The sequence below is a fragment of the Eretmochelys imbricata genome, chromosome 4, assembly GCF_965152235.1.
Source record: "Eretmochelys imbricata isolate rEreImb1 chromosome 4, rEreImb1.hap1, whole genome shotgun sequence".
Lineage (NCBI taxonomy): Eukaryota > Metazoa > Chordata > Testudines > Cheloniidae > Eretmochelys > Eretmochelys imbricata.
Genome location: NC_135575.1, coordinates 145,504,534 through 145,525,955, shown reverse-complemented (window position 1 = coordinate 145,525,955; position 21,422 = coordinate 145,504,534). Strand labels below are relative to the sequence as shown.

The 21,422-nt window shown below is 61.1% G+C and overlaps 1 protein-coding gene across 6 annotated transcripts; it reads left to right on the top strand.

Annotated features, from left to right (window-relative positions):
• Positions 1-982: 982 nt before the first annotated feature.
• DQX1 (DEAQ-box RNA dependent ATPase 1) lies at positions 983-20,983 on the top strand. Of its 6 annotated transcripts, XM_077816129.1 has the most exons (13): positions 1,893-1,911; positions 2,066-2,181; positions 2,512-2,828; positions 5,157-5,350; positions 10,687-11,062; positions 11,243-11,488; positions 17,199-17,298; positions 17,685-17,843; positions 18,440-18,631; positions 18,971-19,096; positions 19,471-19,661; positions 19,891-20,081; positions 20,377-20,983. In XM_077816129.1, the coding sequence occupies exons 3-13, from the start codon at positions 2,547-2,549 to the stop codon at positions 20,558-20,560; spliced, it is 2,241 nt and encodes a 746-aa protein (XP_077672255.1). In that variant the 5' UTR covers positions 1,893-1,911; positions 2,066-2,181; positions 2,512-2,546; the 3' UTR covers positions 20,561-20,983. The 6 variants fall into 6 exon arrangements, with proteins under 6 accessions (XP_077672256.1, XP_077672258.1, XP_077672259.1 ...); XM_077816130.1 differs by lacking the exons at positions 1,893-1,911; positions 2,066-2,181 and adding an exon at positions 983-1,056; XM_077816132.1 differs by lacking the exons at positions 1,893-1,911; positions 2,066-2,181 and adding an exon at positions 1,069-1,081.
• Positions 20,984-21,422: the final 439 nt, after the last annotated feature.

Genomic DNA, 21,422 nt, shown 5'->3' with positions numbered 1-21,422 from the left:
GCGGGACTGGCTGGGGGGGCACTGGGCAGGGCTGGCTGGGGGGGTTACAGGGCTGGCTGGCTGCGGGGACACTGGGCAGGGCGGGCTGGCTGGGGGGGGCACTGGGCAGGGCGGGCTGGGGGGTCACAGGGCAGGGCTGGCTCGGGGGGTTATAGGGCGGGACTGGCTGGGGGAGTTACAGGGCGGGCTGTCTGGGGGGGGCACTGGGCAAGGCTGGCTGGGGGGGTTACAGGGCTGGCTGGCTGTGGGGGCACTGGGCAGGGCGGGACTGGCTGGGGGAGTTACAGAGCAGGCTGGCTGGGGGGGCACTGGGCAGGGCGGGCTGGCTGGGGGGACACTGGGCAGGGCGGGCTGGGGAGGTTACAGGGCTGGCTGGCTGGGGGGCACTGGGCAGGGCCGGCTGGCTGGGGGGGCACTGGGCAGGGTGGGCTGGGGGGTCACAGGGCAGGGCTGGCTCGGGGGGTTATAGGGCGGGACTGGCTGGGGGAGTTACAGGGCGGGCTGGCTGGGGGGTTACAGGGCAGGGTGGGACTGGCTGGGGGAGTTACAGGGCTGGCTGGCTGGGGGGCACTGGGCAGGGCGGGCTGGCTGGGGGGGTTACAGGGCAGGGTGGGACTGGCTGGGGGAGTTACAGGGCTGGCTGGCTGGGGGGCACTGGGCAGGGCTGGGGGGGACCGACAGGCTGATCACTGCCGCGGACAGAGGGAGGCTGGCGTGCTGGGAGCTAGTCCGGCCGGCGGAACTCCCGGCTGCGGTGTCCGTGCCCCGCCCCCTCGGGAGGCCCCGCCCCGCCCCGCGGGCACCCTGGCCCCGCCCCCAGCGCCGTGCCGCGCAGAGCCGTGGCCGGGGCGACAGGCGCTGCGGGGGCGGGGCCTGGCGCTGCGGGGCGGGGCTCGGGGGACAGCAGGGCCCGGGGCGGGGCCATGGGGGAAGACGGCACAGGGGGCGGGGCCGAAGCCACTCGGGCCCCATCTGATTGGCTGCCACGGCGTAGCACGTGACTCGTGCTTGGCGCCGCGTGACAGCCTCCGGGGCGGGGCCTGGAGCCGGCTACAGGTGAGCGGGGGCGGCAGCGCCCGGGGTACGCGGCGGGGCCGGGGGCCGCTGGGGGGGCGGGGCCGGGGCGCCACAACCAGCCGCCCCCCGCCGGGCTCCGCCCCCGTCCCCGCGGCACGGCACGGCGGGGTGGCGCTCACGGCGGGCGAGGTTGGGGGTGCCGCATCCCGCCGGACCGGTTCCCCGGACGCCTGGGTTCCGCGGGGCGGGGGCCAGGCTGCGGGGGGCGCCGGGGGCTGAGTGGGGGCGTCTCCTGCAGCCCCGCCCTGCGCTAGGCCGCCGGCCGGGTCCCGCCCCCCGGCTGGGTCGGGGTCGGGGTCGGGGTCCGGGTCCGGGCGCGGTGCCGGATACCCCGGGCCCCGCCCTGGGGTGCGGCGTGTCCTGCCCCGGGGGTTGGTGCCGCGGCCCGGGGCGGTGCCTGCTGCCTTGGCCGCCCTCCAGCGCCGCGCACGCCCAGGGGAGCGGGGCTGTTTGTGGCTCTCCCACCACCTGGCGCTCCGGGCCGGTCTCCAGGACACGAGCCCTGCTCCCTGGGGCCCGGCGGGAGTCCCAGGCCCCTGCCCCCAGAGCCTGCTGGGGGGCTGGCCACAGACGAGCTGGAGCAGGTGGTTCCCCGGGGCGATTCAGCCTCACCTGGATCTCCTGGGAAGCCGGGCGCGGCATCTGGGCGCAGCGAGCAGGCCCCGCCAGGCTGCGGGGGGCTGGCCGGGGAAGCCGTGACGCACTCCGCGAGCCACTTGAGCTTTGACCAAAAGGACTCATGTGAGCCTCGGAGAGACAAACGGGCGTCGCCGCGGAGAGGCGACTTTCCCTCTATCTGGACTGGGGCGGCCGCTGCTGGAATCCTGTGCCCAGGTCTGGTGCGCACAGTTCAGGCTGTTGATAAACTGGAGAGGGTCCGAGAAGAGCTGGGAATAGAAAACCTGCCTTGTAGTGAGAGACTCAGGGAGCTTGAGCTGTTCAGCATAACACAGAGAAGGCTCACAGGTGACTTGATCCCGGTCTGTAGGTACCTGCGTGGGGAACAGATATTTCGTGATGGGCTGCTCAGTCCAGCAGAGATGGATCAAACACGGGGCAGTGGCTAGAAGTTGAAATAGGACGAATTCAGACTGGCAATTAGGGGTACGTTGTTAATGGTGACAGGAATTAACCACGGGAACCGTACCCAAGGGCCGAGGTGGATTCTCTATCCCTGACAGTTTTCAGTCCAGACTGGCTGCTTTGCTAGCAGATCCACTCCAGGTGTTACTGTGGGGCAGCCCCTGGCCGTGTTACATAGGAGGCCAGACTAGATGGTCCCGATGGGCCCTGCTGGCCTCAGGATTTCTGACTGCCCCCCAGCCGGTGGGAGTGGAGCTGGGGCAGTGGGGATGGGTTGTCTCCCCACCCTGCTAACCAGTTTCTCCCCTAGGGCCCAGTGGCTGCTCTGACTCCTGCCCTTTTCCCTTGCAGGTCCCTGGCTCCATCTGCCCCACAGTAACGCCGCCATGGAGACCAGCGATGGCTTCACCTCCCCGCTGCGGCCGAATGGCCTTGACTCCCCGCTGGAGGAAGAGGAGGAGGGCGAAGGCTTGGCCCTGGACTGCGAGGGGGACCTGGAGGTGAACCCATACGACGGGCTGCCTTTCTCCTCCCGCTACTATGAGCTGCTGCAGCGGCGGCGAGACCTGCCTGTTTGGGCCGCCAAGTACAGCTTCATGGAGCACCTGGAGAGCAGCAGCGGCATCGTCTTGGTGTCCGGGGGGCCCGGGACCGGCAAGAGCACCCAGGTGCGAGGGGGGCATGGGGAGGGCAAGGCCAGGGCTGGAGTGCCCTCGCTGGGAAAAGCACCTACGCAATAATCCCCTTGCGTGTGGTGGGCTTGGGCTGGCTCGGGGAGCAGCCGGTGCTGCAGGGAGAGGGTGGGGGGCTGCCGCCTCGCAGTCAGGGCAGTGCTAGGGGGCCTGTGCTGCTGGCTTGCCGGTGAGACACGGCCTGGGCTCCTTGGAGTGCGCTGCCCTGGTGTCCGGAGGCTCTCCTGGGGGCAGGATTACAGAGCTAAATGGCTTGGCAGCTGCTGCTGGCCGTGGCTGCGTCCAGGGCTGGCTCCAGCGTTTTTGCCGCCCCAAGCGGCAAAAAAAAAGCAAACCAAAAAACCTCGCCACCGAACACGGAGGCAGAGTGATGGAGCGGCCACTGAACTGCTGCCGGCGACCGAAGAAGAGTCGCGTCCCCGCCGCCGAATGGCCCCCGAGCGCGAAACGCACTCTGACGGAGCGGCTGCTGGATTGCCGCCGCGGGCGGATTGCCGCCCCAGAGCCCGACCTCCTGCCGCCCCTTTACATTGGCCGCCCCAGGCACCTGCTTGGTTCGCTGGTGCCTGGAGCCGGCCCTGGCTGCGTCCCATAGTCTAGGGTGCTGTGGCTACAAGTGCCACGGGAGGGGGACCAGTGACTCCTCATTTAACCTCTGAGGCAGGGTCCATTGTACTCCTGACTGCGGCTCCTGTCTGTTTGCAAAGCCCCCTTGGGGCAGCACGTGGGGAGGTCAGGGTGATGGGAGGCTGGGCTCTCCCTGTTGGATGCCCTGGGATTTGGCTTTCAGTCATGCACAGCGCTGGCCGGGAGTCAGCTGGGTCTGCGCTGGGAGCTGCAGGGTTGCCAGGGACTTCTGAGGGGGGTGGGTGAGCCTGGAAGAGTGGTACTGAGGGCCCCAGACACCCGGACTTGTTGGTCTGTGATGCTGGCGCACTGAGCGCCCCCGTCGGGACCCAGTTCTCTGGCTGCTGTCCTGGCATTAAACACACACAGCCCCTGCCCCAGGCAGCTCTCACACGCAGCAGGGCAGACAGACTGACGGGGCTCGCTTGTCTGTGGATCCCAGGCTGCCAGTACCTGACAATCAGCCGTCTTGGTGCCAAACCTCCAAGCTGCAGGGCCTGCAGGCAGCTGGGTTCCTTGGCCCTCTGCCCCTTGTGCGTGTCTCTTCCGCCCCAGCAGGGAAGCTAGAGACGCTACAGTCAGGACTTTGACCTGGGGGAGGGTTGGTTTTCAAGCAGCGTGTGTCTGTGGAGCTCTGTAGGCCCCAGCCAGGCCATGGGCCTGGAGACGGAGGCAGGAGATGTTTGCGTTCCCATGGAATCTCCCAGGACGCTGTTAATTGCCAGCGACCTCTCCTGGTGCGCACCCAGGGGATGTCCAGGCTTCCCAGCATGAAGCTGGAGCCTGGCTGGTGTGGAGGATGGGCAAGGGGTGTCTCTGCCTGGGAGCTGTGCCTGCAAGCGAATCGGGCCGAAGGGGGGCGTGAGAGGCGTTTGGAGGGGGCTGGGTGCTTCCCTTATCTCTGTGATTGGTATCTGGCCCCACGACTGCGATCTCAGCTCTGCGCAGCCAGTGAAGCACCCCATGGGGCAGGGCAGCCCTGCTGCACTGCGGAGACTCTCACTCAAGGTCTCTCTGGGAATTGAATCCAGGTCGCAGCCTTGTGCCAGAACCGGTGGGCTGCCCTCTCCATCTGTACACTAGATTTCTGCCCCCGTGCTTTGCCCAGGCTGCCCCTGGGGGGTCCATGGGATGCTGCAGGGAGCAGGGGCTTCTCCAGGTTCGCAATCAGCTGCCCTGAATCTCTGAAGACTTTGCCCCTTGGCTGTGCGGCCCACACGTGTTTGGGTGTGGCAGGTTGGAGGGGACTAGCCCCTGGCTGAGCTGTCAGGAAGGGAGCCATGGGGCTTGGCTCAACTCCCCATGGATGGCATAGCTGGGTGCCTGCTGCCAACCTCTGTGCCCAGGAGCATCTGTGCCTGACTCAGTGTCTGGGTGAGGCAGCTCTGCTGGGATCTCCTGACCCCCTGCCAGTGGGACAGATTGGTTCCACCCCTGGCGAGCCGTGTGGGCACCCGCAGCCACGCGCGTGGCTCTAGGCTGGGGGGCGAGGCCGTTGTGTCCACAGGGAACGCAGCTTGGCCCCACCCACCTGGCTGAGCTGCAGAGTGAATGTGCGAGTCTTCGGGTGGGGGGGCGCCACTCTACCCAGTGTTGGGGGGGTTCTGGCTCCCTTGGGGTGACCTGTGCTCACAACAGTGGCTGCCTGGGGCCCCTTGCCCGCTCTCCTCCTTGCAGATCCCTCAGTGGTGTGCGGAATACGCCCTCTCCCAGCAGTTCACGCATGGCCTGGTGGCCTGTAGCCAGCCCCACGGCCTTGCCGCCCTCAGCCTCTCGCTGTGTGTGGCTGACGAGATGGATCTGAACCTGGGCCACGAGGTTGGCTACTGCGTCCCCCATGAGGACTGCTGCACTCCAGAGACCCTGCTCAGGTGAGGCTGGGCGCTGCGCCCATAGGGCACTGGGACCTGGTCGTGGGACTGGGGCTGCCCCTCCCTCCCCAATCCAGGCTCCCTCTCGCCTGCCGGCCGCCTGGTAACCTCATCCGCCCCTGTCACGGAGTCCCTGGGCGATGCTCTGGAACTGCTCCCCATGGAGCCGGGCAGGACTCTGGGGCAGTCGCCTTCCTGTGAGCAGCCTGTCTTCAGAACACACAGCTCACACAGCTTCCACCTTCCTGGGTCTGACCTCGGAGCATTCAGCATCCTCTGCCCCTCCGTGCGCTTCCCACAGCGAGTCCACTCAGGTGGGGCTTCTGGGGAAGCCAGAGGGTCCTGCCCCCCAACTCCGCAGTCAGACGTGACTCTCAGCCAGCCAGTAAAACAGAAGGTTTATTAGACGACAGGAACATGGTCTAACGCAGAGCTTGCAGGTGTAAAGAACAAGACCCCTCAGCTGGGTCCATTTTGGGGGGCAGTGAGCCAGACAACCACGTCTGCACTTCACTCCATGTCCCCAGCCAGCCCCAAACTGAAACTCCCTCCAGCCCCACCTCCTCTGGGCTTTGTCCCTTTCCCGGGCCAGGAGGTCACCGGATTCCTTTGTTCTCCAACCCTTTAGATCTCACCTTGCAGGGGGGAAGGGCCCAGGCTGCCAGTTGCCAGGAAACAGGGTGTTGGCCATTCTCTGTGTCCAGACCCCTGCACACACCTGCCCTCTAGGGCTCTGCAACAGTCATATCCCCTTACCCCACCACCAGACACTCAAGAACTGTATAGGGGAAACTGAGGCACCCCCACACTATTCAGACAAAACATTAAGAACAGTCCCACTTCGTCACATCTCTCCCCCCTTCGAGATCGAATTGAGCGGGGTTACTTTAGCCGGTGACCTGGGGAAGTTCAAAGCCACCAACGTTCCCATGGATGCTCCAGCATCTCTCCCATTCCTTGGTAGGAGTTACACCAGGCCCTTCCAGTTTCACGCCCTCTCTTAGGTCAGGGGGAGTCGATAGCACTCGCAGGCCGCATGTGGGAAGGTTTATGCTGCCCATGCCCTTTGGCCACCCCAAAACCCCAGGGGCTCAAACTGGGATTGGGTCTTCTCCCCAACAAGCTGGCCAAACACAGCCACTTGGTTAGAGGACTGTTTAACTTTCTTAACAGCTTTCATTCCATCTGAGACCATCTCAGAGCTATCCGCACTGGATCTTTCAACAGGAAAGTCGGTGGATCCATTCACAACAGAAAATTTCTGGCCGTTAGGAACTGAAACTTTCTTGATTAAATCACTTTCACACCCTTCAGTTGCAGTAAACTGCTTGCAAAGACTCCATGAGGATTTCTTTCCCTAGGGCTTTTCTATGCAACAATTCACCTGTCACAGAAATTCTGCTCTTACCCTCTTTACCTAGGGCTTGCTCTAGAGGAACACTTTTCTGAGCAACAACGGACTCTTTCTGGGTCTCCCTTACATCCAGAATCACCTCTGGCCCATCCGGCGGATTCCTACACAATCCCTTTTCAGGCAAACTTACAGACTTCCTAGATAAAAGGTCAGAAGCATTCTCCTTCCCTTTGCCACACACAAGTTCAGGAATCTTTTCCTTCTTGCGACAGGTTTCCAAACCCTCAGTAGGTAACACAATCACACACCTTCATGCTCTCCTTGTGCCCTGGCTAGGATCTCACCCTGATTAGACAGAGTTGCTCCACCCTTTAAAACAACACACTAGCAACAGGCAAAATACAAGCACCAGAATTGTCTGGTCTCTGGGATTTTACATAGACGCTAACTGGATGCGACCTAGTTACGGCGCCATTCTCCCGAGCAGACACAAACTTAGGACCCTTCCCTTCCTGGGCTTTAGCTGAATCCAGAACCAGCTCTGAGACAACTGCACGACCCTCAACCATCACAGGCTGAAAGGCCCCTTCTGTCTGCTCCACAGACAAAGAAGAGCCGGACACACTTTCTCCTTTCCCAGACACACAGCTTAGGAGCTCATTCCCCTGGTCCCAGCACACAAGGCTGGTAACAGACAAATGCTCGGAGATCAGGGTAGCGCCCTCCATAGGCAAGTCAATACCCCTGACAAACACAGACACATTCCTTCCCTGTCACACTTCTCCACCCAGCTAACAGGTAAGGTCCAGGGACACTCAGCTTCCACTCTCCTCGCCTTCCCACCCTGCTGACTAGACAAAGCCATCAGCTCACAAGGCTGCCTAGGCTCATCCAGACTTTCCTTACCAAGCACCTTGCCACTCCCCACAGATCCCCTGCCCTGCCTGTGTCTCCCCCCCACTCAGCTGGGGTCTCAGCTCCCCCTGTGCTCAGCGCTGCCCTTGCTGTCCCAGTGGGGGTAGGCAGCGAGCTCGCTGCTTTCCTCACTGCATCAGAGTCAGCGTGAGCCCCTGCTCTGGTGTGCAAGGGGGTGGGGAGCCCCAGGGTTCTGGTTGCAGGCAGGTAGCTTGAGCCTAGCACCTCCTCCCTGCTGCCAGCCAGGTCATCTGCATTTTCACTGGCCATTTCCCTCTCCGCTGATTGGTTCCCTGGATTCAAATTCAAACCCTTGGGAGTTACAGGAGCAGGGCCTGGATCCTGTCCCAAAGAGAGACAGTCACCCCACAACAGGGTCTCGAAGCCGGTTTCCTGGAGAACCCCAACAACCAGCCAGTCCAACCCCTCCTGGGTCTGCACAGGGATCTGGGCCATAGGCAGGGCGAGGGGCTTCGTCCCTGGGACCCTCACCCAGCTCACAGAGCCCCTCAGCATCTGAGGCTGCAGCACCCAGGGCCTGACAACAGTTCTCTCTGTCCCAGGATCTCGCCACCCCAGGAATGTCTCCCCATTGACCATCACCTTCTGCTCCCACTGGGGGTCCAAGGGGCCTGACCCCAGGAGACTCCACACAGACATATAGGTTGGGGTCAGGAGTGGGAGCCTGTCCACCTCCCCACCCATCTGGCTGACGGAGTCTATGGCCTTGGGACCCAGCAAGGGAGCTAGACATCGGGGTTTTTCCGCAGGGTCCTCCTGGTTCAAATCGCTAGCCTGCTCAAAGGCAGTGAGGTGGCGTCCACATCCCCCGCTCCTTAACCAGGGGCAGCAATTTAGTCTCGAGGTTCCCTGCTGAACTGGACCCCCGGGGTCTATCCCCAGTCACCCCTGGGAGATCCCCTAGGCCTCTCCGCCCCACCACCGCCAGTTCATGCAGCTGCTGCTTCTGCAGCTCTTTCTCGGGCTCTCGCTATCTCTCAGTCCTCTGGCTCTCTCGGACTCAGCTCCAATCCCGTCCGTCTCCGATCCCCGGATGGAGAACCCGATCGTGAAGACCCCCGTCTGGTTGGGGACAGGAGTCTTGGGGATGCCTGGCTACCACTCCAGCTGCTCCCAGATCCTGCTATAGCCCCATTGGGGGTCAGGAATCTGTTCCTTAGAGCGGTCATCCTCCTCCAGCTGCACGATGAACTGTGCTTTGGTGAACTTTCCAATGCTCAACCCTCTCTTTCTGCACAGGGTTACAATGTCCTTCTTAAGGAGACGGTGACAGGCCATCACTCCGCTCCTCCCAAGTTGTTACGGACTCACAGGCCTGTGTGCTCTCAGCTCCCCACAGTTTCCAGGGAGAACCCCTAGTGTGCCAGCCCTTCTCGAGGTCACTATCTCTTTGCCAGGGTCGAGCTGCAGACTCCTCCGCCCCTGGGACCGCTCGCTGCAATCCCCAGGGGGACCCTGTTACTGCACAAGTCCTTCTCTCTGGTCACACACTTCCAGGGGTTAACCGCCCCCTGAAACCGTCTCTCTCTGAATCTTCAGCACGCCTGGTCCCCGTCAATCCCCCTTCATTTTACTGCTCCCCAGTCACTTACTGCAGGAATCGCTGTCCATGGGGTGCAGTACATCCCACCTTTGCCACCAGTTGTCACGGAGTCCCTGGGCGATGCTCTGGAACTGCTCCCTACGAAGCCAGTCAGGACCCCGGGGAAGTCTCCTTTCTGTGAGCAGACTGTCTGCAGGACACACAGCTTCCACCTTCCTGGGTCTGACCTTGGAGCATTCAGCATCCTCTGCCCCTCCGTGCGCTTCCCACAGCGAGTCCGCTCAGGCAGCGTCCTGGGGAAGCCGGAGGGTCCTGCCCCCCAACTTCGCAGTCAGACGTGACTCTCAGCCAGCCAGTAACACAGAGGTTTATTAAACGACAGGAACATGGTCTAACACAGAGCTTGTAGGTGCAGAGAACAGGACCCCTCAGCTGGGTCCATTTTGGGGGGCAGTGAGCCAGACAACCACGTCTGTACTTCATTCCATGTCCCAGCCAGCCCCAAACTGAAACTCCCTCCAGCCCCTCCTCCTCTGGGCTTTGTCCCTTTCCCGGGCCAGGAGGTCACCGGATTCCTTTGTTCTCCAACCCTTTAGCTCTCACCTTGCAGGGGGGAAGGGCCCAGGCCATCAGTGGCCAGGAAACAGGGTGTTGGCCATTCTCTGTGTCCAGACTCCTGCACTCACTTGCCCTCTAGGGCTCTGCAACGATCATACGCCCTTACCCCACCACCCAGACACTCAAGAACTGTATAGGGGAAACTGAGGCACCCCCACACTATTCAGAGGAAACATTAAGAACAGTCCCGCTTCGTCACAGCCCCTGCTGGCTCGTCAGGGTGCTCAGCCTGGAGCCACGGCATACGAGGGCGGAGCTGGAGTGCAGGGCCCTGCAGCAGGCAGCTAGGCCACTCCACCAGCCTCCTTCCTGGGGAGAGGTGGAGGCCAGCTCTGTCCCACGTTCCCCACAGCAGGAGCCTGGTGCTCCATGCTGGGACGAGACAGACCAGAGCTGGGCCTGTGCCCGGCTCTGTGTGTCCAGGCTCCCACCCCTCTTGGGCAGGGCGGGGCCCGGGCAGGGCAGGGCCCAGCCAGGACCCTGTTTAAGGAAGGGCTCCAGGGTTGGAGGGGCGAGGAGGAGGCCGCGGTGCAGGGGTCAGGCTGTGGGCGTCAGGTGGGGGCTTTGGCAGTGAAGGGGTTAGGGCAGGTGCCTCTGCCCAGCGCTCTCTTGGGTTGGGCCTGGCACCTCTCAGCTCAAGGGATGAGGACACGGTTCTTTCCTGAGAGAGCTGAGAGTGGGGAAGGGGGGCCTCCCAAATCCCCTCCAAGTCCCCCCCCAGCTCTGCCGGTGCCCCTCAGTCCCAACCTGCAGCCCCTGCTAGCCCAGCCCTGGGCTCCCCCAGCTCTGCCGGTGCCCCTCACTCCCAACCTGCAGCCCCTCGCTACCCCAGCCGGGTTCCCCCTTCCTTGGGCTGCCTCTGACCCGGGTGCTTGGTGCTGGCAGGTTCTGCTCGGATGAGATGCTGCTGCGGGAGATGATGTCGGACCCCCTGCTGCGCCAGTACGGGGTCATTGTGCTGGACGAGGTGCAGGAGCGCACGGTGCCCACAGACGTGTTGCTCGGGCTGCTGAAGGACGTGCTTCGCCAGCGACCCGAGCTCAAGGTGGTGGTGACGACGGTGCCAGCCCTGGAGGAGCGGCTGCGGGCCTTCTGCGGGGACCCTCCCGTGGTGCGGGTGCCAGGACCCAGCCCTCCCGGCCAGCTGGTGTACAGGGATCCACCGGCTCGGGGCCACGTCTCGGCCGCGTGCCAGGCGGTATTGGACATTCACCGGCGCCAGGAACCCGGCGATGTGCTGCTCTTCCTGGCCAGTGAGCAGGTGGAGACTGGGGGGCTGCTGGGACCCCTCCCTGGAGGGGGGCTTGCGGGAGAAGGGAAGGGGGTGTTGGGACTCACTTTGGGGCGTTGTCCTGGGGACATGAGGAGCAGGGGGCTGCTCCCCAGCCTTGCAGCAAAGGGGGTGTCCTGTCACTAACGGCGCCTGCTCCCCACCCTGCAGGAGATCAGCGAGTGCTGCGAGGCCATCCGCACCGAGGCTGTGGCCCTGAACCCTGGGCTGGGCCCGCTGCTGGCCCTACCCTTGCACCCAGGGGTGGGGCGGGCAGCCCAGAAGGTCTATGAGGTGCTGGAGCAGGGCAGCAGGCCCCAGGGCCGGCGCGTGATCATCACCCACTGGCTTGCAGATTCGTCCTTCTCCCTGGGGACTGTGCGCTACGTCATCGACACGGGTCTGGAGCTGCGCAGTGTGAGTACGGAGCGGGGTGCGTGGCTCTGCCTGGCCCAGCCCAGCCGCTTTTCCAGGGCAGGCGTGGCCCTGCTCAGAGCCAGCTCTGCACAACTTCTTGGGCAGGACTGCCCCTCCTGCCAATTTCCACATGAAAATAAGTAGGGCCCTACCAAATTCAGGGTCCATTTTTGTCAATTTCATGGCCATAGGATTTTTTAAAAGTTAGATTTCAAGATTTCAGCTATTGAAATCATGGTGTTGTAATTGTAGGGGTCCTGACCCATAAAGGAGGGGTGTGTGTGTGTATGGGGGGGGTCGCAAGGTTATTGTGTGTGGGGGGGTGGTACTTGCTACCCTCACTTCTGCTCTGCTGCCTCAATAAGCAGCCGTCCAGCTGCTCCAGCCGCCCAGCTCCGAAGGCAGCATTGCAGAAGTGAGGGTGGCAGTACCGTGACCCCCCCACCCCAAAATAACCTTGTGACCCCCCTGCAACTCCCTTTTGGGTCAGGACCCCCATTTTGAGAAACGCTGGTCTCCCTCTCTGAAATCTGTGTAGTATAGGGCTGGGAGCTTGTATTAATGGTGGGATGGGCAGGGCCGGACCCCTGCCTGTTGCATAGGAGAGCAGCCTGCGCAGCAGCTGTCGACAGACTCACAACGACGGCCAGACTGGTCAGACCAAAGGTCCATCCAGCCCAGTGTCCTGTCTTCCGACAGTGGCCAGTGCCAGGTGCCCCAAAGGGAATGAACAGAACAGGTAATCATCAAGTGATCCATCCCATCGCCCGTTCCCAGAGCCTGGGGTTGTGTCGCTGACCATCTTGTCTAATAGCCATTGATGGACCTGTGCTTCATGAACTTCTCTCATTCTTTTAGAACACAGTTACAGTTTTGGCCTTCAACATCCCCTGGCAAGGAGTTCCACAGGTTGACTGTGCACTGTGTGAAGAAATACTTCCTTTTGTTTGTTTTAAACCTGTTGCCATTAATTTAATTGGGTGACCCATAGTGCTTCTGTTCTGCGAAGGAGTAAATACCACTCCTAGTCACTTTCTCCCTACCCGTCACGACTGTATAGCCCTCCATCATAGCCCCGCTTCGTCGCTTCTTTTCCAAGTCTGAACAGTTCCAGTCTTTTTACTCTCCTCTTACAGAAGCTGTTCCATCCCCCTCAGCATTTTTGTTGCCCTTCTCTGAACTTCTTCCTATTCCTAAAGATCTTTTTAGAGATGGGGTAATGAGAACTGCATGCAGTATTCAAGATCTGGACGTACTATGATTTATATAGAGGCACTGACATTTTCTCTTGTCTTATCTAATGATTTCCAACGCTCTGTTCGCTTTTCTGATGGCCGCTGCACATCGAGTGCATGTTTCATGGAACTATCCACAGTGACTCCCAAGATCTTTCTTGAGTGGCAACACCAAATTTAGCCCCCATCATTTTGTATGTATAGTTAGGATTATGTTTTCCAGTGTGCCTTACTTTGCATTTATCAACATTGAATTTCATCTGCCATTTTGTTGCCCAGTCACCCAGTTTAGTGAGATCCTTTTGTAGCTCTTCACAGTCTGCTTTGGACTTAACTATCTTGAGTAGTTTTGTATCATCTGAAAATTTTGCCACTTCACTGTTTACCCCTTTTTCCAGATCATTTGTGAATATGCTGAACACCATTTATTCCTAGCGTTTGTTTCTTATCTTTTAACTGGTTACCAATCCATGAGAGGACCTTCCCTCTTATCCCGTGACAGCTTACTTTGTTTAAGAGCCTTTGGTGAGGGACCTTGTGTCACGGAGTCACTGGGGCGATGCTCTGGAACTACTCCATACAAAGCCACCCAGGACTCTGGGGGAGCCTCCTCTCTCTGAGCAGACGCTTACACAGCTTTGCCCTTCCTGGGTCTGACCTGGGAGCATTCAGCATCTCCGTCCACACCATGCACTTCCCACAGCGAGTCCGCCCAGGCGGGGTCTTGGGGAAGCCTGAGGGTCCTGCCCCCCAACTCCGCAGTCAGACGTGACTCTCAGTCAGCCGGGAAAACAGAAGGTTTATTTGGCGACAGGAACACAATGTAGGGAAGAACTTGTTAGCACAGAAATCAGTAACTTTCAGCCAAGTCCATCTTGTGGGGCGGGGATCCCAGAGCCAGGGCTCTTGTCCTCCCCCTGTGCCCCAAGCCAGCTGAGACTGACCCCCTTCCAGCTGCCTGACCCCTGCCCTGTCTGTTGCTCCTCCTCCTGTCTTTGTCTTGCATCCTGGGCCAAGAGGCACTTGGTCGCATCCCCCTCCTGGGTCTCAGGTTATGAAAGGGCGGCCATAGCATCCATGCAGGCAGCTGGAGCAGCCCCCACAAAAGTCACATACCCTTATTCCCATCACCTAGACACTGGTGCAATACACAGAGAAACTGAGGCACACACAGCATTCATGTAAAACAGTAAGACTCCCATAGAACATAACAAGGGAAAATCCCCACTTCGTCACACCTTGTCAAAGGCTTTCTGAAAGTTCAAGTACACTATATCCACTGGATCCGTTTCGTGCACATGCTTGTTGACCCCTCAAAGAATTCTAGTAGATTGGTGAGGTATGATTTCCCCTTACAAAAGCCATGTTGACTCTTCCACAACATACTGTGTTCATCTATGTGTCTGATAATTCTGTTCTTTACTATAATTTCAACCAGTTTGCCCAGTACTGAATTTGGGCTTACCGTCCTATAATTGCCAGAATCACTTCTGCTGCCTTTTTCAAAAATTTGTGTCACATTAGCTATCCTCCAGTCATCTGGTACAGAAGCTGATTTAAGCACTAGCTTACAATCTACAGTTCTGCAATTTCATCTTTGAGTGGTGAAATCCGACCTCTTGAGTGATACCATCTGGCCCTGGTGACTTATTACTGTTTAATTCATCTATTTGTTCCAGAACCTCCTCGAATGACACCTCAGTCTGGGACAGTTCCTCAGATTTGTCATCTAAAACGAATGGCTCAGGTTTGGGAACCTCCCTCACGTCCTCAGCCATGAAGGCTGAAGGAAAGAATTTATGTAGTTTCTCCACAATGGCCTTATCATCCCTGAGTGCTCCTTTAGCACCTCCATCGTCCCGTGGCCCCAGTGGTTGTTTGGCAGCTTCCTGCTTCTGACATTCTTAAAAAAATCTTTGCTGTTAGTTTTTGTGTCTCTTGCTAGTTGCTTTTCACATTATTATTATTATTTTTTTTTGGCTGCCTAATGATACTTTTAGGCTGTCTACACTAGCGCTTACCGCAGTATAACTTTTGTTGCTCAGGGTGTGAATAAGGCACCCCTGAGTGACATAAGTTACATCTACCTAGTGCTGTCCACACCGGTGCTTATGTCAGTGGGTGAGCTTCTCCTGCCCATGTAGCTACCGCTGCTCGCGGGGCTGGAGTAGTTACCCTGACAGGAGAGCTCCCTCCTTTCTGCTTAGAGCGGCTACGTTAGAGAGCTTACCGCCACGAGCGGCTGAAAATGCTCCAGTGGAGCTGGAGCCAGAGCCGGAGCCGGAGCCGTACGCTTGACTTGCCAGAGTTCATGCTCCTTTTTTGTTTTCCTCAGTGGGCTTTAACCTCCAGTTGTGAAAGGATGCCCGTTTGCCTCGAGCCACCTCTTACTCTGTGGCTTTTTTTTGATCCTCTTACTGTTCGTTGTTGTTTATACATTTTGATTTGACCCTCTATTACAGAGTTTAAAAGAGTTTCCATGCAGCTTGCGGGCATTTCACTCTTGTGACTGTTGCTTTTTATTTCCATTTAACTAGCTTCCTCATGTTTGTGCTGTTCCCCTTTTTGAAATTAAATGTCAGTGTGGTGAGTTTCTTTGGTATTTTCCCCCTACACGGTTGCTAAATTGATTTTGTTATGGTCACTATTAGTGAGCAGTTCAGCTATATTCACTTCTTGGACCAGATCCTGTACACTGCTTAGGACTAAATCAGGAATTTCCTCTCCACTTGAGGGTTCCAGGACTAGCTGCTCCAAGAAACAGTCATTTGTGTCTAAAAACTTTATCTCTGCGTCCTGAGGTAACACGTATCCAGTTAATATGGGGAGAGTTGAAATCCACCTTTGTTGTGTTTTCTACCTTTTGGGTAACCTCTCTCATCACCCCGAGCATTTCGCAGTCACCTGGTCAGGCAGCCGGTAGTACATCCCTACGGCTACATTCTTATTATTCAAGCCAGGAATTTCTACTCACAGAGATTCTGTGGGACAGTTTGATCCATTTAAGACTTTTACTCTATTTGACTCTCTGCTTTCTGTCACGTAGAGTGCCTCTCCCCCACGTCTCACTGGTACTCCGGCATTACCTGCCCCACTGATTATCCCCATTTTCCAACTGTCTGCGCTGCATGTTACATCAGCGTTCTCGTGTAAGGCTGGGCCCTCAGCTTCACCAGCTCAGCTTTCACGTCTCTGGCATTTCTGTCGAAGCCCCGGCACAGTTTGTCAGTATTCAGCTGCATTCCCTCATGTGTGTTGCTAAATGGGACTCTTCCATTTGATTGGTCCTCGCGAGCTCAGGCCTGTATTTTACCAATTTCTTTCCTATCCTATGTTCTAGGATCTAAAGTTCCCCCTCTAATGAATTCACCCCTACAAGATGCCTCTGTCCGAGCCGTGTCCTCTGCACCTGTTGCCTTTCCCCAGCTGTTAGTTGAAAAAAATTCCCTACGACCTTTTTAATGTGACGTGCCAGAAGTCTAGGGCCAGTTTGGCCATCCCTCCTGTATCAGCCCCTCCTTTCCCAAATGAACCTGAACCCCATTGTCTAATCCATGCGGCTCTGCCTGTCTGCCTGGCCCTGCGTGTGGAACAAGAGCCATCTCAGAGAATGCTACCACGGAGGTCCTGGATTTCAGTCTCTTACCTAGCAGCCTAAATTTGGCCTCCAGGACCTCTCTCTTATCCTTCCCAATGTTACTGACACATATATGTACCACGACCACTAGCTCCTCCCCAGCACTACACAGACATCTGTCCAGATGTCTCCTCTGAACTGCAGCCTTTGCACCTAGAGAGGAAAGGCCCCACATCCCAGTCCCCTGCCCTGGGGCCAGGTTGGAGCTGGTGCTCCCTAGAGAGGAAAGGCCCCACATCCCAGTCCCCTGCCCCGGGGCCAGGTTGGAGCTGGCGCTCCCTAGAGAGGAAAGGCTCCACACCCCAGTCCTCTGAGCCAGCCAGTCCCCGCCCTGGGGCTGGGTCGGATAGGGTTGCCAACCCTCCAGGTTTGGCCTGGACTCTCCCAGAATCAGCCTCTACCTCCCGGTGACCACTGAAACCAATCCAGGAGATCTGAATAGGCTGTTTTAAGAAAATGATGTCATGTTGGGGGGGAAACTCTCCCGGAATAGCTTCCGTCAGAGCTGGTAACCCTAGGGCCAGAGGCAGAGCCCCCGAGAGGGGAAGGGCCCGAGTCCCGCTTGCTCCTGCCCTGCCCAGCCGGGGGCCTGGCTGCAGCCCCGGAAATCTCCCCGGGGTGGCTGGGCTGACGTGGACCGCTGCTGGTGAGATGTGGCATGGCAGCTCCGCGGAGCAAACCCCGCCAAGCAGCCAGGAGGACTCGCTGGGGCGGGGGCTGATGTCTGCCTCCGGTTGGCGAATGGGGGACACAAGCCCAGCGCCGGGTGGTGAGCAGAGCCCACTGCTGGCCAGGGAGTATCAGGCCGGCCTGCCCCTCACAGCCCTTGTCCCTGCAGGTTTACAATCCCCGGATCCGCGCAGAGTCCCAGGTGCTGCGGCCCATCAGCAAGAGCCAGGCGGAGTCACGGAGGCAGCGGGCCGCAGGCAGCCCCCCAGGTGAGCGCCCGAGCCCGGGCCCGAGCCCGCAGGCTGTCCCCCCAGGTGAGCGCCCGGGCCCGGGCCCGCAGGCTGTCCCCCCAGGTGAGCGCCCGGGCCCGGGCCCGCAGGCTGTCCCCCCAGGTGAGCGCCCGGGCCCGGGCCCGCAGGCTGTCCCCCCAGGTGAGCGCCCGGGCCCGGGCCCGCAGGCTGTCCCCCCAGGTGAGCGCCCGGGCCCAAGGCAGCATGTGTTATGGACGCTCTGGGAACTGTCAAATCCATGCAGCTTTGGCTCCAGTTTGCTGCCCTCCCCCCGGCCCCGCGCCTCTTCCCCAATGCCAACCCCGCATTCAGTCCAGCTCGCCCCCTGCACCCCACCCCATGGCAGCTCCCCTATTGTCTGGCAGGCATCTGCGTGCGCCTCTACTCCGAAGCCTTCTATGAGCAGTTCCTTCCGGCCGCCCCCGCCCCCCACGTGAGCGAGGCCAACCTGAGCCGTCTGGTGCTGCTGCTCAAGAGACTCGACATCGCTGACATGGGCCAGTGCGACTTCCTTGACCGGCCAGGTACAGCCCAGGGGCTGTGGGTCGGGAGTGAAGGGTGTCTGCAGGACTGGGGCTGGAACTGAAGGGGTGGGAGATGCAGGGGAAAACCTGGGGCTGCTGGGGCTGCTCTCTGTGACCCATTAACAATTGAGGAGAAGGGTAAATGGGCTGTTAACGGGGTTCCCAGCTGGCTCTGTGCCAGGAGGAGCTGCTGCCCCAGCACGGACAGCGACTGAGTTTGGAGGGGCTGGAAACTGCAACAGGAGACTTGGCCTAGGGACCCCCAGCTCCGCCGTGGGCAGGGGCAGTTGGCGGGCTGGGCCTGGGGGGATCTGGCACCAGGAGAGATGGCATGCACGCAGGGGGGGCCAGAGTTGCTGGGGGAACCCCACCCCTCCGCCACCCCTCCGTCCCAGAAGAATGGTCTCATCCTGGAGGGGAGGGGGACGGAGCTGGCAGGCCTGGCGTGGGGGTGGATAGCTGCTGGTGCTGCGGAGGGGTGAGCCCTGCGGGAAGCGTATTTGGCATGTTGGGGGGGGCCCCAGGGTGGCTTTGGCATTGGGGCTGCGGCATCGGCACCTCCCCTGCCTCCCAGCTGACTCCCTGCCCCCAACCAGCCCCTGAGTCGCTGATGCAGGCCCTGGAGGATCTGGATTACCTGGCCGCGCTGGATGACGATGGGAACCTCTCGGAGGTGGGGATCATCATGTCGGAGTTCCCCCTGGACCCCCAGCTGGCCAAGGCGCTCATTGCCTCCTGCGAGTTCGACTGTGTCCACGAGATGCTCACCATGGCCGCCATGCTCACGGGTAGGGGGCCACGTGCGGGCGCCGAGCCCCCCTGCGGCTCCAGCCGGCGGCGGTGTGCCCCATGAGAGGGAGCAGCCCCAGGCCCCCAGCTGGGGTTTGCGCTCCGAGTCAGGCCTGGCCGTGCTGTCTGTCTGTCTCCTTCCTTTCTATGGCTGAGAGAGGTTCTCTCTCCAAAAGGCCTAGTCCCCAACCAGCTCCCCTCAGCACTGCGGGGAGCCGCGGGCTGCAGGCCACACAGCCTCCTGGGCCATCCAGAGCCATGCTGGGGACTGTGGGGGCAGCCGCAGGGAGAGCCCTGCCGGGCACTCGGGTAACCCTTTCCCGCCTGCTTCTCCCCAGCCTCACCCTGCTTCGTGACCCCAGTGGCGCGCTCCGAGGAGGCTGCGGCCGTGCGCCGGCGAGCCCTGCTGCACCCCGACGGGGACCACTTCACCCTCATCAATGTCTTCAATGCCTTCCAGCAGCGTGAGTGCCGCTCTGCATGCAGAGGGGGTCTCCCCAGCGTCTGCTGCTGCCGCCGCGTCCTGCCATCGCCCACCACTTGCACGGCTGGCCATATCCCATGCCCAGGTCCTGCTGTGCTGGGGCTGCACAGATGGGCAGGGCCCTGCCCGGGCAGGCCGACGAGGTGCACTGGGGGCAGGTCGCGGTTCCAGAGACCACGGGCACTCGGCAGGCCTGTCTCCCTGGTCCCAAGCCGCGAGTGGTGCCGGGCGTCGCTGCGGGGCTGGGTGTGACAGACGTGGGCGATGGAGGTGGCGTGGCCGCTGGGAGAGGGCAGGGGCAAGAGCCTGGCGGAGGGAAGGGGCAGGCCCCCAGCTCACGCCCCTTTCCCACAGATGAGCTGGATGAGGGCTGGTGCCGTCAGCACGGGGTGAGCAGCTCGGGGCTGCGGCTGGCGGGCGTCGTGCGGGCCGAGCTGCTGGAGGTGATGCAGCGAATCGAGCTGCCCGTCTCTCCCCCAGCCTTCGGCACGGATGACAACGTGCTCAACCTCAAGAGGGCGCTCATCTCTGGCTACTTCCTCAAGGTGGGGGGGCCCCCAGAGCAAGGGGCCCTGTGCGGGAGGTGGCTGCCAGGGTCCCTGCGGGGAAGGGGGGGCCCTGCATGTGTGCCGGGTGGGGGCCCCTGCCCAGGCTGCCCCGGGCCTCTGCAGGGGGTGGGGAGCCCTACGTGGGGGAGGAAGGGGGTGGGGGCACTGCCCCGGCTGCCGTAGGCTCCGCTTTGTCCGGCCCCGCTGACCCCTCTGTTCCCTGCAGGTGGCCCGGGACATCGACGGCTCCGGGAACTACCTGATGCTGACACACAAGCATGTGGCCCACCTGCCCCCGCACTGCTGCTACGTGGTGCGGAGGCCCCTGCCCCGCCCACCCCCCTGGGTCCTGTACCACGAGTTCACCATCTCGCAGGACAACTGTCTCAGCGTGGTGTCTGAGATCCAGCCCCAGATGTAAGGGTGGGCGGGGGGCTGCTGTGGGGGAGAGGGGAGGGGAGTGCCTCTGTGGGGGGGGAAGGCAGCCTGGGCGGGGACGGGACGGGGCGGGAGGAGCCCGCAGCCTCATCTGTGGCCGGCTGCAGGGCAGGCCCTGGCGGTGCTGGCAGGGTAACACCCCGCCTGGGGCAGGGCCTGGCACCTTCTCTGGGCCTCTCCAGCCTCATGCCCCATGGTGCTGCCCGGGCCCTGGGGCAAGGGCCCTGGGGCAAGGGCCGGGCCAGGCCGGCGCTGATCTGCTCTCTCCCCGCAGGCTGGTAGAGCTGGCGCCCCAGTACTACCTGAGTAACCTGCCGCCCAGCGAGAGCCGCGACCTGCTCATGGAGCTGAGGGAGAAGCTGCTTGGTGCCGCGGAGCCCCTGGGCCAGCTGGAGCCAGCGCTGGACGGGGCAGGGGCCGGGGAGGGCGAGGGCAAGGATGTGTGCGCACTCCAGTGAGTGGGCGCCAGGGGCTGGCTGGGCTCCGCTGTTGTGACAATGGGGGGTACAGGGAGCCCCAGGAGGGGGTGCAGGGTCCTTCCCCTTGGCCGTGCTGCCCCCCCAGTCGCCCCGTGCTGCTGTACCTGCAGGGTGCTCTGCCGTGCGCTCGAGTCGGCTCCTGCGGGGCTACCGGCCCTCTCAGCTCATGGTGCAGGAGGGCTGCCCCCCATCTTCTCTCTGAGCCACCTCGCCCCAGGCACCACTGGCTGCTCTCAGGGCCCCCTCCTGCCTGCTGGTGTGTTACTTGGGGCCTTCTCTGCCATGGGGCACAGCCTCCCCCCGGGGCTGGAACAAACTGTCCTGCCCCACACACTCCATGGCACGGGGCCAGGCGCCACATGTGGGCCGGGGCGCAGGGGCCCATGTCCTGATTGTATAAAGCTTTTCTGTGACCTTTTTTCCCAGCCTGGTGTCCGTTGCTCTGAGCCGGGGGATCAGTGCCCGCCCCTGGGCTGCGTCCCCTTCCTGGCACTGTAACTAGTCAGCCAGCTCTGCAGGCCCTGGGTCTCGTCCCCAGGGTGCTGGGGTGCAGCCTTTCCCACCTGCGTGGGCCTGGGGCTGCACATTCAGGGCCAGCACAGGCCCCTCTGGCCACTCACCCAGGTGCTCGGGATGCTCCGCTCTCCGGTTGCTGTGCCCCCTCCTCAGAGGTGGGACTGTGGGGCCCAGCTCCCCTGCTCCCAGAACCCCTGCTGCCCCTCAGCCTGACCTGTCATGTAGATGAACCCACCCCCCAGGACTCTTTCCCCCCACCCCCACTGAGCCTGTGGCTTTCCCTTGGCCTGCTCCAGCCCCCTTCACGTCGCTCTTCGTGGCCTGA